The sequence below is a fragment of the Psammomys obesus genome, unplaced genomic scaffold (assembly GCF_907164565.1).
Source record: "Psammomys obesus unplaced genomic scaffold, mPsaObe1.curated_primary_1811, whole genome shotgun sequence".
Lineage (NCBI taxonomy): Eukaryota > Metazoa > Chordata > Mammalia > Rodentia > Muridae > Psammomys > Psammomys obesus.
Window position 1 is genome coordinate 25,666,670 of NW_026596046.1, and position 16,260 is coordinate 25,682,929.

Consider the following 16,260-nt stretch of genomic DNA (forward strand, 5'->3'; position numbering starts at 1 on the left):
CTTTCTAAATTCCATGTGGCATGCTATGGTTGATTTTTCTTAAAAAACCACAGTGGAGTGCACAGCACCAAGGCTATTGTGAAAATCTCATGGCCGCCCTTTGTGATTCAGTTAGTACTTTCTGTAGCTCTGACACTTACTAAGCATTCATGTGTTGAAGGCAACCCAGGAAAGCAGGGGTAGAAATCTTGGAGAAGTCTAAGCCACTACAAGTAGGCACCTGGGAGATGGGGAGTTTGTGCTTCAAGATCCTTGGCTGTTTAGGTGTCCAGTCTAAGGTGCTCACTTCAGAGAAGTTAACCCCAAACCGCGCAGGCTGACACTCGTGGGCAGCATTTTCCCTTCTCGTTGTTTTTGGCTCTGCTTCGGTTCTCTCATCCAGTGTCTGGGGGTGTGTGTGTGTGTGTGTGTCTGTGCTTTGTCTCTTACTCGTTTGGCTGATCGTGTCTCTTGTCCAATCCCTGATCTCATGAGGACTCAAGGCTGACTCTCCTGTCATGGGAGTGTCTGTATAGGTTCCTCAGGAGACTGCCTCCCCCGTTTGCTATGGTACTGCATCTGTAGTCCTTTGAGGCAGGGAACGCACTGTCCATTCCAACTGATAACAAATTTTCCTTTGGCCCTTGGTCCTCAATGCCGCCCCCCCCTCACCCCCACCACCCCCACCACCCCCACCTCAAGCACAGACTCTGGTTTCTGTGTGCTCACAGCTGATTGTCCTGTTTTGATAAGAAATAATTTGAAGGGTGCCCTGGCTTTTCATTTTATTGAACTTGAACTGTTTCAACCGACCTGACATTTTCTCTGCGTTTTCTTTAACCTTGTCGATGTCGCTCTGTAAGGAAACGATGAGCTCAGCATGCTGTGCACTCCCTACATTCTTGTACTCTTCCCAGTATTCCTTTTCACTGAGCTTTTCAAGAAATCGCTTCTCAGTGTTATTTATTTGTGTGCGCATTGCTGTAGGAAGAAAAACAAGGCCCATGGTCACTTCCGACATCCTCGGAGCCATTCCGTAGCACAGTCTTGTTTTCACAAAGTTAAGGTCTGCTGCTAAAATGCAATTAACGCATACATACTATATATGCAATTTTGGGAAGGTTAAACTGTAAAAATGATTAGAGATCCCTCATAAATCTTAAGTACAATTAAACTTTCAACCCTAAAGTTGATACATGGGTTTGAACTATGTACTTGAAAGATTATATACATTTATCTAGGAACCCACAAACTTAAATCTATCATTGTTTCATAAGGGTCCCTATTTGCCCAATTTTCTCTATCTTATGAAATCTTTGTAAAAACGAATTTATTTTAATTTTATGTGTATGGGTATTTTGCCTGCATGTATGTGCATGGGATGTGTCATAGTTAGGGTTTTATTGCTGTGAAGAGACATGGTAACCAATAAGGCGACTCTTAGAAGGGTAAACATTTAACTGTGACTGGCTCACAGTTTCAGAGGTGTAGCCCATTAGCATCCTGGTGGGAAGCATGGCTGTGTGCAGGCAGACATGGTGTTGGAGGAGCCAAGAGTTCCGCATCCTGATCCATGGGCAGCAGAAGGGGACTGCCTTCCACAGGCAGCCAGGAGGAGACTGGAATTCTACACTGGGCGGAGCTTAAGCGTAGAAGACCCCAAAGCCCACCACCACACTTCCTCCAACAAGGCCACACCTACTCCAGTAAGGCCACACCTCCTAATAACGCCACTCCCTATGGCCAAGCACTCAGACATGAATCCATGGGGGCCATACCTATTCAGACCACTTCAACATGTATACCTGGTAGTCGAAGAAGCCAGAAACGGCATCCGATCCTCTGGGACCGCAATTATGGATGGTTGTAAGCCACCGTGTAGGTGCTGGGAGCTAAATCTGAGTCCTCTGCAAAAACGGGCAGTGCTCTTAACTGCCGAGCCAGCTCTCCACCCTGCTACAATTTCTTACGTAGAGTGGCTTTTTTCTAGTCATTAAACCTCTGAGCAAACATGATTTCAACCTATGTTCCTTTTCAAGTCCTTTGCAGAGGATGACCTTGAACTTCTGATTCTCCCTGTTCCCCCTTATAAGTGCTGGGATTACGGACATGCCGCCATGCTTAACGTTGCCAATCATTTTTATTAGCCAATTGCTTGATTCAGCCGTCAAATGTTCAGTTTTTGACTTTTCTTTGGGAAATGATAGCATTCCGACAGTCAGAAGCACGTCCTTATTCTCCCACCTTGTGAGACTCTGCCAGTGAAAGATGAGTTCTCTGATTAAAGATGCACAAATATCAAGCTATTTCAAACACGTCATTTTTCACCTGCCCTGGTGCAATTGCTGAGCGTGATGTTTTATTCAGTTCATAAGCCCAAGAATAATATTGCTGAATGTCTTTAAACATAAAGCAGGGCTCAGAGCTGAGTACAGTGACGCTCACAATAGCCTGGTTTAGCCCTCACACTACCTGGTTTGAAAGTCCCTTGAAGGCGACACTATACAAATCATCCCTGTAAATCCAGCCTTCTTAGACGCTGAAATTAGCTGGTTGGCTTGGTAAATTTTTACTGAAGGAATAGCCTTCAACCCAGAGATCTAAAGGACCCTCGGCATGGTTTGCCTAGCCACCCAAAGATATACGACCACACAGTCCCCTAAATGAGGCTTAAACAGTTATGAACACCAGATAGGCAACTGTCCCCTCATTTGTCGGACTGCTATGTTTGAGCCCTTGAGGGGAGGATTGATAGATGTCATTGAAGCTTTAGAGAGAGAGAGAAAGAGAGAGAGAGAGAGAGAGAGAGAGAGAGAGAGGGGAAAGAAAGAGAAAGAGACATACCTGCTGGCTTTGACTTTCTTTCTAATAATAAATGCATACATATACAGAGTTTAAAGGAGAATCTGAGAGCTGATAGACAAGAAGTCCTGGATACAGTCAGGCGGTGTTTTGCCCTTTCTGTGGTTTGCTACTATGAAAGATACTCAGCTCCAGTTGGGTTTTTATCCACTTGGATGTGTTCTAGCTAAAAGCTGGGAGGCCAAGTCTCTGGCAGTACATTTCAGATCTTTCCATGCACCAGAAATCCCCTGGAGCTTATAAAAAAGATTCAGCCTGGGCAGGACCTGAGAGACTCCAGTTCTAAGAAGCCCCCACCCGCCCCCGAGCTAGAGTCTGTTCTGACCCAAAACTAGTTACAAGGGACTGCCTGACTGCAGGTAACCATCTTAGCAGCTCTTCCCTGTGCAGCTACTGTCTCACTTTCCCTCTCTTCCTCAGTCTCTGTGGAATTTCTTCTTCTTTGGAAGTTTCACAAGTCCTGACCTACCCTCCATTAGGTCATCTGACTCCATGCCTGTTCAGTATGTATCATGCCTGTTTTTTGTGTCAACTTGACACAGCCTAGAGTCATGTTGGAAGCACAACCTCAGTTGAGGAGATGCTCCCACCAGATTGACCTGGGAAAGCCCTGGTGCTTTTTCTTGATTGTTGGTTGATGTGGAAAGGCCCAGCCTACTGTGGCTAATGTCACCAGTGGTCCTGAGTGGTATGAGAAGGCAGGAGGAGTAAGCCATGAGGGGAAAGTCAGTGAAAAGTGCTTCTCCATGGCTTCTGTTCTAGTTCCTGCTCTGAGTTCCTTCGAATGTAGACTGTGATCTAAGAGGTATAAGCTAAGATAAACATTTTCCTCCCCAAGCTGCTTTTGGTCATCATGTTTTATCACAGCAACAAAAACCCTAAGATAGCACAGCATCCTTGTATTCAGGCCCAGCCTGCTAACAGGGGCACCTCAACAGGAGCCATGGCCAAAAAGTAATTTAGCCAGAGCACTTGGGCTTCCTTTGTGATGTCATTCCCAACCCAAGGGACCTTGTAAAACAAGGTGTCTTTGGAAATGTTAGAACTGTAGGATGAAGGAACATAAATAAAAAACGCACATAGCACAACTGCACAAGTCTGAGTTACCGGGAGGCTCACGTGTTCCCTGTGGTAAGAGTAAGCTGTCCCTATAATCGTTTTCCCAATTCCCCTTTCCCAATTCTAACCTCTCTTTCTCCAATCCAACAAGGGGGGTTAGATCCATTAGATTGGGGGAGGGGCGTTCATGATTTTATTTACTTTATCATGCCCAAATCTAAAGCAAAGGTCAGTGGAGCCCTTCCACAACAGAACCTTACAAAAAAGAACACTGCCCTCGGAAGAGTTCAGAGTGTTTAACAGGACATCATCAGGGCTCAGGGGCAGTGGAGGTTCATGGCCCTATTCCTCCTCCTCCTCACTTGGCTCCTGTGCCTCTGCTCCCGTCACTGACTCCCGCTCCTGCTTTTCTACCTGTGTAGACTGTGGCTGTGGTAGATATCATCTAATCTGAAACACAGTCACAACATTTTGAACACATTGGAAGACAAAGGCATTAACTCACAAACAATACAGTATTTGTTACAGTTTCCCAAGTTCCTCACTCACTTCTCAAGTTGGCCTCGTGGTCTCTTTCAAACTTCCACTTTTCCTTCATTGCCTCTTCCACATCCTCTCTCGTCACGGCTGGTATTCTTTCTGCCTGCTCCTCGCTCAGTTCTTTCAGCAGGTTCTTTATGTGCCACTTCTGTTCCTCCTTCAAGCGTTTGTTCTGCCGCAGGAACCAACAGTGGTTACAAACGTCTGCTCAGCTATTCACACTGTTTACCCAGAACCCAGGCACGCAGTGAGGCTTGTAGAGTGAGAAAGAAGCGCTCAGTGAGATGCGGTAAACTGTCCTACCTCCAGGAGCTTACAGAACATGTAAGAGTCAGAGGGAGCTATATCACTGCAATAGCCAGCAGAACAATGTTCTATTTTTAAAGTAGGCGTTACCAATTTACAAGCTCATCACCCTCCCATAGGCTTTATGAACGTCTTAACCAAATCTCAGAGCTAATGTTTTGACCCTCCCACCAACCCTGCTTTAGTCTAAGTCTCCTTAACTTAGTCATCAGCTATACGTGAGGCTCCCGTGTGCTGGGTACTAGAATGATATCTATTAACAAAACAGAAAAAAATTCCTGCTTTTTGTGGAATCACCATTATTCTTTGCTTTCATCGCAAATTATATGATTCATAATCCTCTGTTCAGATGATGGTTACCCACCATTCCAAACTTTATACTTGAAATAAAAATTAAGTTATCTTTGTGGGTGTCTGATCCAAGCCTCTCAGGTTTATTCTTGTCATTGTTGTCTTACTGTGCGTATGAAGGAATAAAAATGGAGAGAATGAATCACACAGCAACCTGCCCTTTAGTAATTACCAATGTGAATTTTTCACAATGAAGTCAGTGGTCCCCAAAAATGACTTGAATTAATGAGAAAAAAAGAGCAGCAATAGAATAAGTAATAGAGTAGGTAAATTTAAACCTTATGTACTAGATTTTTTTGTAATTATTTTATTGAAAAACAACTATGTAGATCAATAAATACATTCATTACCAAATTTCACTACCAAACAGTCACAGTTTATAAAATGAGGAGGAAGGGCAAAGAGCAACATTTTTGCATGTTATTGAGACTGTGTTGGTATCTCAATTAAGTTATTAGTTAAGTTAATTATTAAGTTAATCTTAGTTAGATTACTATAAATTAGAATGTTAATTAGAACCCTCAAGAAAATCACTAAGAAAAATCACTAAAATGTAATAAAAGAAGTAATAGTTAAAGGCGTACGTAAGAAAATGTGTAGCACAAAAGACAGCAATGGAAGAAGAAAAGTAAAAGGAATATGGGGCACCAAAAACAAAGACCAAAGGTGTGGCAGTGAACCCCGGTAATCCCAGCACGAGGGAAGAGAAGGCAGGGAAATGCTGTGTCAGTCCTGACCTGCTGTGCCTCCCTTAGCCACGCCTGGTCTAGGCCTGTGAGTCCTGGCCAGTGGCCCCTATGTGGCAGCCCCTTTGAAGGCAGCTCCTCCTTTCATGCTTCGGGTCACACTGCGTGGGACCTCAAATACAGTGATAAGGCTTCTTGTCCTCCTGACTGTCTACCTGTGCCTGTTTTTAATCCTTATTACAAGTACTGATCATTGTCACAAGCTCAGAGTCATAGGCATATCACCAGGAGCTTGTCAAGTCCTACAAATCAGCAGGGAATGGACAGGAGCTCCCATTTTACAAGAGGAAAACTGAGGCCGATGCCAGAAAGCTGAACTAGAAAACTGAACAGTCAGGATGCAAACTCAGCACTCTGACTCCAGAGGTCATTAAAATGTAAAGATCCAGCATTTAAAAATAAAAGTTAAGCCGGGTGTGGCGCATACGTGTAACCCAGCATCCAAGAGCCTGGGGCCAGAGAAGCATAATTCTAAGTCCAGGCTGGGCTGCCCAGTGAGATCCTTTTAGGGTTTGTTGGAGGTGAAGGAAATAAACCAAAAGGCCAAATAACTCTGGAAGTTTCCAGAGTACAAAAAGGAAATCAGTGAAGGAAGGCTTTCTTATTCTTTCTTTATGGATGTGAAGCCTCAGGGCAGAACTTGGGTTCATTATCATTTATTGTTCACAAATATTATTTCTGTTGTGATGGGCACAGCCAGCATCGCCTTGATAGTAAAAAAAATCTTATTTTTAAACATCTTAATTGCCCTATGTGTATGTCTGTGCAAGAACGCATACCACAGACCTCCACATGTGGAGATCAGAGGACCGTTGGAGAGAGGTGGTCTCTCCTTTCACGGCGTGGGCTCTGCAGATCAAACTCAGGTTGCCAAGCTTGGTAGCAGGTAGCTCGTTACTGTACCGAGCTGGTGGCCCTCGAGCTGACTTTCACAAAGTAATCTTTAGTTGTCTTACTAAAGACTGAGGTTATACTGCTCTGTCTGCACGTAAGCATGCACACTCCTGGAAAAGCTGAAACAAAGATTCAGAGATGGAAAAGGGACAAGCAGCGTTTCACAGTTTGGTTAAACAGGAAGTCAGAAGGCAGCCAGGGTTTTTAGGATATCCATCCTCCTGGTCTAAGGAACACGACTCATCTGACTTCCGCCGACTCTCAGTACCGTGGAGACTGTAGCGCCCGCTCGCCCCGCGAGTGTGAAGAAGCCCGATCAGTTTGTAAGCCCTGCTCCATCACCATTCCATCGTCAACGCACTCGGCATGCTCCGAGCCTGCCTACCGCCCACCTCGCGCTCACCCTTTCTTGGAACTTCTGGTTCTTTTCCTTCAGCTTCCTGATCTGAACCATGGCCCGCTCCACTGCATTCTCCTTTAAGTCGCGCCTGAGGAGAAACAGAGACGGGCGGGTTAGTTACCTCAGGGAAGACGAAGGAGGCTACATGTGAATTTTAGACGAAATTATCGAATACCTCCAAAAGTTGATTTCGGGATAAACAGCTCCTCTATGAAATTTTGCGGGGCTTTTATTTGTTCGTTTTTGAGATGGGCTCTCACTATGCAGCCCTGAGTGGCCTGGAACTGTCTAGACCAGGTTGGCCTTGAACTCAAAGAGCTCATACTCCTGGCTCCCAAGTGCTGGGAACAAAGAAGAGCTAGTGTTTTTGACCTATTTAATTCATTAAAATATACTGGGAGAATATTTCAAACTTAAAAAAAAAAATCCCGTTTTTATTTCACAGATGCAATTTATGTTTTAATTCTCTATACGCCATTCATTATAGATATAATTATTATATATAGCTATATATAACTCATTAAAAATAATACTGAGTGTTTCAGGCTTAAAAATTATGTTTATATTATATGTGTGATTTATGTTTTAATTCTCTATAATCCATCTTAAAGAAAACCTAGGAGAGAGCACAGAGAAAACATGCTTTTAGATATTCTCAGCCAGAGATGCATCAGAATTCTAAAAGCATTCAGACCAAAACCCAAAGGAACACCAAGACTGTCTGAGAGCAAGTGTATCCGGGTTGCTAAGGCAACCTGCCCGTGCCCACCAGGTCACGCTCATTGGCGCGTGTTCTCCTCCCTGTCAAGAAGACATTTCCTTAACATATAATGAGTATTTGTTGACCACCTGTTCAGGGGAAAAACAGAAAAAGGAAGGCTCAGGTGCAGGGTAATTGAGAGCTGTTTTGAGGTGCTTGTGCATTCCATGTTTCTGAAAAGGGAGTAAATCTTGGAACTCTATAAGCCTGAGCTCAAAGTATGTTATAGAAATAGTATATGCAGTTTTAAATCTTGCTTTTTACGATTTCTTGCCTCCTGGGTTGCAGGCAAATCGAAGCTCAGGACCTAAAATTTCAATCTGTTAGATAAACCCTCACCCAGTGCTATGTGTTACTATGTGGCATAAAATAGGAAGTCACTCAGGAAGGACGCACTCAGAGGGCTCATAAACTCTTGTTGGATCTGATACTATTAACACTCTCTCTAAAACCTCATTATATTTATGAGCTTGAGTAGTCAGAAGAGAGAAAAAAAAAAGGCTCCTTCCTCCCTTAAGATGAGAAAATGTGGAATAAAGTTAGCAAATCACACCCTGGCCCTACTCAAAAAGAAGTCCATTTGAACACCAAGACCGCTGATTCAGTCCTGCATTCCGCTGACTGCATAGTACCCGTAACTGCTTTTGGCCTTGGCTTATTTTTCTATAAAAAGATCAGGAGTGGCAAGATGCCTGATGGACATCTGTGTGTGCGGGAGCGTGTGTGTGCGTGTGTGTGTTGTTAGCAGCACCTGAACCCAGGGCCTCCTTCATATTACACAAGTGGTCTGCCACTGAGCTGTCCCTCCAGACCTCAAGCTCCCATTTTTATGAATAAAATGAAAATACTGTAAGGTATTTGAACGGTGGAGGCTACTCCCATAATTTCTGTAATATAGAGCTCTTCACAGCTCAAGCATGTTGTCTCCGATTGTTCAGACTGAGGACTTGATGGACTTAGAAAGAGTGACTCCCTGGCCACAGACAAGAACCTTCCCTGATGATGACTGAACACTCAGAGAGCAAACCTGAGCCCACATCCACCCCAAACCAGGTCCTGCTGAAGATGTACATACACTAAAAATGTTCTCTGTTCACCTGAAATTCCAATTTAACTGTTCATCTTGTATTTTTACACATCTGAAAAAGATGTATAAAACCTCTAACCTCTGAGCACTTAGGAGCAAATGGCCGAGGGTTTGGCCTCATGCTCATCCTGCAGGGAGCCATGTTCAGGATGACCTATCTACCATCAACAGTTCTTGGAGAATTCAGAACAGTTCTGGCTTTTGCCGCCCCCTTGTGGAAGTAACGGCAATTGCAGGTTTAATTTTGGACATCTGGGTTTCCTGACCTGGAAAGCTTTGAAGTTTAACTTCACAACTCCCCACTCTTGGCTGTTATGCGGACTTGTCTTCATTGTTTCCTAATACCTCCTCCTCTTATCTGTCCCCCACGAATGCCTCAGTATCTTCTGTGTCATGCAGAGGGCTAAAGCATGGGAAAATACACCTATACATATTACAGTCAGCGATTATTTTTTTCAAGCCAGGGCTTCTCTGTGTAGTTTTGGTTGTAGGCTGCTGCCTCGGCCTCCATAGTGCTGAGCCTAAAGGCATGCATCACCATGCCTGGCTCCTGCAGCCATCTTAAAGGTCCAGCGCTATCACAAAGCAAAGTGGTATTATGTGCTCGCTCACTGCTTTCCTTCATACCTTTAAAATGTCACTGATATACAGATTCTCTCCTCCATGAAATAGCAGTGGATATTTGAGGACAATGATAAACTTTACAAAATTATTTACATTTTTATATTATGTGTACGGGTGTTTTGTGTGTATGGATGTTTTGCCTGCAGGCATGTGAACCTGGTGCCCGGGGAGGCCAGAGGGGAGGTCAGATTCCCTGGAGCTGGAGTTACAGATGGTTGGGAGCTACCATATGGGCACTGTGAATTGAACCTAGGTTCTTTGGAAGAACAGCAAGTATTCTTAACCCCAGAGCCATCTTTCCAGCCCTAAAAAGATAACTTTTTAAAATTCAAGTATCTTTATTGTACATTTTATCCAAGATGTATTTAAAAATTAGTGTGTAGAAATAAACAGTTTGGAACTAAGTAAATACATCAGCTAATTAATCTAATGACTCAGAAGGTAAACTTGAATTTCAAACTATTCTATACTTTTCTATATATATATATTAAAAAAACCAAAAAACCTCACAATCATACCCAAACCTCTATCCAGCTAATTTCATTGTAGAAAGCCAAGGAAAAAGTGTGAAGGAGAAAACAAACAAACAAAAATCCCTAGAAACAATCGCTTTACGGCATCTCCAGTATCAGCTCTTCAAACAGTAATGTTTCAGGGAGGCTCGTGGCCTTGTTTTTTTGCACCGGAGTGCTTGTTTCCGTGGAACTGCCCCGTCACACAGTAGGGCTACGGTAGCAGCTGCTGGGAGTGAGCACTCACCAGTAGGCAAGAAAGCACTTAATTCATGGTGGGCATCCGAGCACTTGGCTGAATGCTTTAGATTTTTAGTTCCTACATCACTAACTAAAGCAGTATCTTAGCTCTAACTCCGCAAGTGTGAATTTACACTCAGCTAGGACTCAGCAGTGATTATTACTTGAGAAATAAACCCCGAGTTTACACTATGTACCAGCCATACTGGGCACCGCAGAAACAGACCTAGAAAACCCAGTGTTCTGGGTTTGTGGAGGGAGACCCAAGCGGAAATCACCTTCTGGTGTTTTCCTTCATCTCAGCTCTCAGTGTTTAAACTACCTGCTCCATATAAAGACAAACCCATAAACTACCCATCCAAACAATCTTTGCTTTCAGCATCTTTATTTGTATTTTCTGTTTCTTAAATTTATAACCGTATACACACCCATTTCTCTAGCTAATCTATACTCAATGTAGGAAAGCTAGGTATAAAGGAGAAAATAGGAATCGTTACTGAGAGATGATAGCTACATAGGTTTAACATAGGTATTAAGACTCCTTTCTGTACTCACAACCAGAAAACCTCAATAGTCTCATTTTCCTTGGATAATTTTTTTTTTTTATAATTCAGCTGCTCAGAAACCAGGAATCACTATCTACTGTGTGATTACTGCTTTATTACAGCATGGGTCAGAATGAGGAATAGAAAATGTTGCCAGGACAATCCTTCCTTAGCTGATGAGAGAAGGCATGTGGCTACGTGCCATGTGACAAAAGTTCTGTTACAGGGGACACCCAGAGTAAGTGAACGGTCTCCAGCAGAGCACAGGCCAGCAAACCTTTGGCCGTTGTAGTCCACGGGATTATTAAGTTCATTTTTAACAAATGACAGTGCGCACAGGCATGGGAATAATCATTTTATGTCAATCACCAGCTCTTGAGAAACTTGGAGCGTTTGCCTCCTTGTAAGTCTCTGTGAAAGAGGAAAAAAGACTGGTCTCCGTCAGCCCCAAGAAAAGACGGCTGTAGCTGAATGTCATCACAAACCCTGGAACAGTGAGAGACCAGGCTGTGTTCGCAGAGCCTGGCTTGTCTACATGCTTATGAGGGAAGGATTGCAATCACGCTTTTACACATGAGGATGGTGCCTGGCCAGCACTTATGGGGACCTCAAGTAATTGCTCTCCCCGTGGCTGTCTCTTTACTAGGATTCTGACTGTTTTTCTCCCTGCCTTCTAACGAGATTCGAACACAAGTAAGAGTTTCTATAGGAGGGGAGGGACTTTCCCTGACTGTTAAAAGGAAAATTTTCTTATTACAGACATAGTCAATAGCATCACAGGGTCCCGCCTCCAACCTTCCAACCTTCCACTAAATGGTTTCCTTCCCCTTGTCCCAGTGCTCTGCTTGCTCTGGTTCGTAAGCCACCCGCGTCTGTCCTCTGTCCTTCATTCTGATGTCTGTCGCTTTCTCAACTATGATGTGCTTTTTCACAGCGTGGTGTCTTTCCATAATAGCCTTCTTCCAGAGACTGACTCACATGCCTTCCTCACCCTAGCGTCTCCAAACGCTCTGACTAGGTCAAGTCCTTTCCTCCTCTTCTGCTTGGCTGTCTCCCGTGTTTCACCACAGCAGGGGCCATGTGTTTCTGTTTACTGCTGTGTTCTGGGCCCAACACTTGTCTTGTACGTGACAAATGTGCAAATATTTGTTGAATGAAAACATGAATTATTTCATTCTTATTTGGAAATTTACTAATACTTCTTCACAAATTCTCTGCAAGTGACACATTAGGACACCTACCCGGTGCCAAAATTTGACATTTACAAGTTCTCAAGAGGCTATTTGTTGAAATAAGACATCTCCACCTTTTAGAAGTGAAGCATTATGAAATGTTCTCATTATTTAAAACAATTTTAAGTCAGGAGTTGTGGTACAAGTCCATAATTTCAGAACTTAAAAGACAGAGGGGGGAATATTGTCAAGAGTTCAAGGTCAAAGATTGCCTCAGAAACCAAAACCAAACAAACAAAACCCCCACAAAAACAAGAAAAACCCCAACTGAAACCAAAAACCCAAAAAACCCAAAAAACCAAGGTAGACAGTGTTGTCATCTAGATTTTGCATGCGCAGACACACACACACACACACACACACACACACACACACACACACACAGGCATGCACACGCATATGCACATACCTCTAAATTGCTTGGGTTTGATATGTAGTCATTTATGAACAATACAAGCTGGAATATCTTACAAATGCAAAAAAGAACAGAAAGGCAAATAGAGGGAAACGCCCCCTCCCATTCTCAACTACATAACTATTCCACAATGTATTTCAAGAGGTAGGTGAGCCAGCAAGCTGCTGTCTAATAGAAAGGGACACGAGACAATGGAGGGAGCCAAAACCACATCAAGGAGTGCTGTTTCCCATACACTGCTTAGCCTGTGCACGGGGCACAAGGGTATGAGGTCTCTGATCATTTTCTTGGCAGTGCTGAGCTCCGCCGCTCCCACGTGCAGCTACTTAAATCTTAACAGTGTATCTGCAAGGGGCAGCTTTTAGATCCAGACTGCAGACTTACTGGTAGTCGAGATAAGCCTCGAAGGGAGGCAGCTGCTTTCCTTCTCTTGGTATTCCATCTGGCATAAACTTTTTACCGCCTTTCTCAGCGCTGTCCATGGTTCTGGTTGGCCACTAAGACTAGACCTGAAGAGCAAGCAGACACAGGGAAGGTGGGTCAGCTCCATCTTACGCCTCTCCCTGTGCTGACTCTGGGACTTAAGACTGCCTCTTCTATCCTGCCTGCTGTTCCTCCCCAGATGTAGCATCGTCCACAGGGCTGGAGCACAATCAAGCAGCTGGATTCTTTGGTCTGGTGCATTCTGTGCTCAGCCCTGCGTGTGCCCCAGTCCCTCTGGAACTTTGTGAGACACTCACACTGAGGTTATCCATCTATACCAATTGCCCATCACTCTTCTCAGTGGCCAAAGGCCTAAGTGTCTTCAGCTATTTATTTCTCCACAGTGTCTGGCAATGTGCGCTGTGTGGAGCAGCAACTCAATGTCTGTTTAAAAAAAATCCCAAAGAGGGGCGGAAAGAGCGGAAGAGCCAGGGATCAGGGAGGACTGACGCGACAGGTCCAGTGCGGGAGACAGCAGCGTGGCTGCCTACAAAGACCAAGCCACTCGACATTCTAGCACGGATGGCGGAGGTGCTCATGACCCCCTCGCCCCCGCTAAGGAGATAGTGTCGGCTGATGGCTACTGGAGGAGGAGGGGTCTCCTGTGCCAGTGGATGGGCTCTACACTCAGGTGTATGGGCCGCACAGATTGAACTTAGTAGGTTATAAGAAGAAGAAAAAAAAATGACATTGAAGTTGGGGGGTGAAAGAGGGAGGGCAGAGGCGGACCCCAGAGAAGTTGTGAGTGAAATAGGTTAGAAATGCATTGTATGTGTTGGATGCAAAGAACAGAAGTTATATTTTAAAAAAGGTTTTCTTTTTCAAGAACCAAGTTGCAAGGGCCTGAAAGACTTGCATTTGGCCAGGGTTGTTGTTACAGAAATTGCAAATAAAAGCCCACTTTGAAGTATTTTGTAAACACCTAAGAGATTTACAAATGCAACTAACTTTAAGGATACTGCCTCATGAACTTTTCACAAGCTATAAATTGCCTTTATATAAAATAATTAAATTGTCTATAATTTTTTAAAAAAGGAAAATCAAGGCCCATTCCTGGGCTGGAGAGATGGCTCAGAAGTTAGGATCACTGGTTGCTTTCCCAGAGGTCCTGAGTTCAATTCCCAGCAACCACATGGTGGCTCATGACCATCTATTATTAGAGCTCATGTAAGCAGAATACTGTACATAATAAAGAAATCTTTTTTTTTTTTTTTAAGAAAAGGCCCACTCCTATTTGTATAAAACAGGAATACGTTACAGGTTTGACTTACATACCAAAATATACTTTTCAGAGACTAGCTTTCCCTTGAGGATTTTTTTAAGAGTTATTTATTGGACTTTAGAGATGGCCCAGAGGTTAAGAGCGCTGCTTGTTCTTCCCGAGTTCCCGAGTTCAATTCCCAGCAACTACATAGTGGCTCGCACCCATCTATAATGCGATCAGGCGCCCTCTCCTGGCACCAGGTGTACATCCAGACAGAACATTGTATACCCACTGGTATATTGTTCTTGTGGAAATGTATACAATTTATCCTTGTTCATTCAAATGCTGATTTCTCTATCCCCTATCTGGTTTCAATCCAGACAGAGCATTGTGATACTTATTCTAAGCACCACCTGTCTCAAGTTTGTGTAAACATGCTACCATTTGTTCTCTGTGTTGTCAGTTAAAACAATCAGCCACAATGTTGTGCAATGGAGAGAATAGGGTGGGACATACTGGTGGGGAGGGGGAGGGGGAGGGAAGAGGAGGAAGCAAAGAATGGAGGAGCAGAGAATCCACAGAGAGGTCTTGGAACCACGTGGAGAGATGAACTGGACATAAGATATAATTAAAAGCAAGTATGATGGGTGAAACCTGAATGGCAGGAAACTATGTGGGCTTGGAGGTTTAAGATGGAGGAACTATTGCCAGAATTGTGCTCTAGGTTAATTAAATAAGTCCCAGTCTCTGTGTGGTGATTTGGGTATACTGCTGAATTAGGAATAACTGCTGCTTAACTAAAAGATATATCAATAATAAATATTAATAACCCACAACATATACATAATAAAATAAATCTTAAAAAGAAAGAAATGAAAAAGGAAACCACACTTAGTTTTTTTTTAGAAAGTTATTTTTTATATAGCATTCTGCCTGCGTGTATGCCTACACACCAGAAGAGGGCACCAGATCTCATTAATGGTTGTGAGCCACCCTGTGGTCTACTGGGACTTGAACTCAGGACCTTCAGAAGAACAGCCAGTACTCTTAACCCCTGAGCTATTTCTCCAGGCCTCCCTAAATGATTCTTATTCCACTGCTCTGCTAAGATCAAGGGCCAACCTGTTACCAGTGTATCTGTAGTTTGGTATGGTGGAAAACACCTTGTGAATTGTTTAGGTGGTTAGACGCCCTTTATAGTAAGCACATGATAATTCTTGGGCAGTGCTCTTTCTCTTCCTACAACAGACACGTTCTTGTCAAAGAAATACTTAGGTAGAACAATCAGGCAGACATGTGTTTTAATGCTAGACCTCGTCACCAGCTTTTTGCGTGATCTTCAGAAAGTTAACCTTTTTGCACTTTAGATTCCTCATCTCTCAAACAGTTGAGAATGATAGCAACCTTATTCTAAGGGCGATGGTGAGCTTAGAGAAAGGGATATGTAAAATGTTTGCCTTGTGTCTCACATGTATGAAGCTTCATAAGCCATATGTCTCTTCCGCTTTCTCTCGCTTCGGTTACAGACATTATCTTTAAGTTGAAGGTAACTGTGCAGCTGAAGGGGTCTGCTTGCGATAGACATCAGGCCACAGGGCTCACTGTGGGGCGACTTCACCAATGATTTGGGTAACCTAATTGGCGGTCTCCATAGAGCCAAATGGGTCATCTAGATATGTGCAGTGGAAAACTGAAATGGAAGCATGCTTTTCTTTACAGACTGGCTGCTCCTGCACCCAGAAGGCCAGGGATGTTTTCTTTACATTTGAGAGTTTTCTAACGAGGTACACATCCATCTAAAAAGATTTGTTAATATGGTGCCCCCCCTTTATTTCTTTTGAGACAAGGTCTCACTCTGTAGCCCCGGTTGGTCTGGAACCTGTGGTGATATCCTGCTTCAGTCTCTAGGATGCTGAGATTATAAGTGGGAGCAACCCACTTAGATATGACAGTTATCTACAACTGAGTAAGCTCCACCCCAAAGTGTATCATTTTTTAAATTAAATTTTTATTTTTCATAT

At 43.6% G+C, this 16,260-nt stretch overlaps 1 protein-coding gene across 1 annotated transcript in view; it reads right to left on the bottom strand.

Moving 5' to 3' along the window:
* Ccdc83 (coiled-coil domain containing 83) overlaps positions 1-13,034 on the bottom strand; it is a 38,401-nt gene extending 25,367 nt beyond the window's left edge. The window contains exons 1-4 of the mRNA XM_055623638.1: positions 12,937-13,034; positions 7,141-7,225; positions 4,450-4,612; positions 793-960 (exon numbers count right to left, since the gene is read on the bottom strand). Coding sequence (XP_055479613.1) covers positions 793-960; positions 4,450-4,612; positions 7,141-7,225; positions 12,937-13,034 — 514 coding nt within the window. The remainder of the gene's footprint in view (positions 1-792; positions 961-4,449; positions 4,613-7,140; positions 7,226-12,936) is intronic.
* Between the last annotated feature and the right edge of the window lie 3,226 nt (positions 13,035-16,260).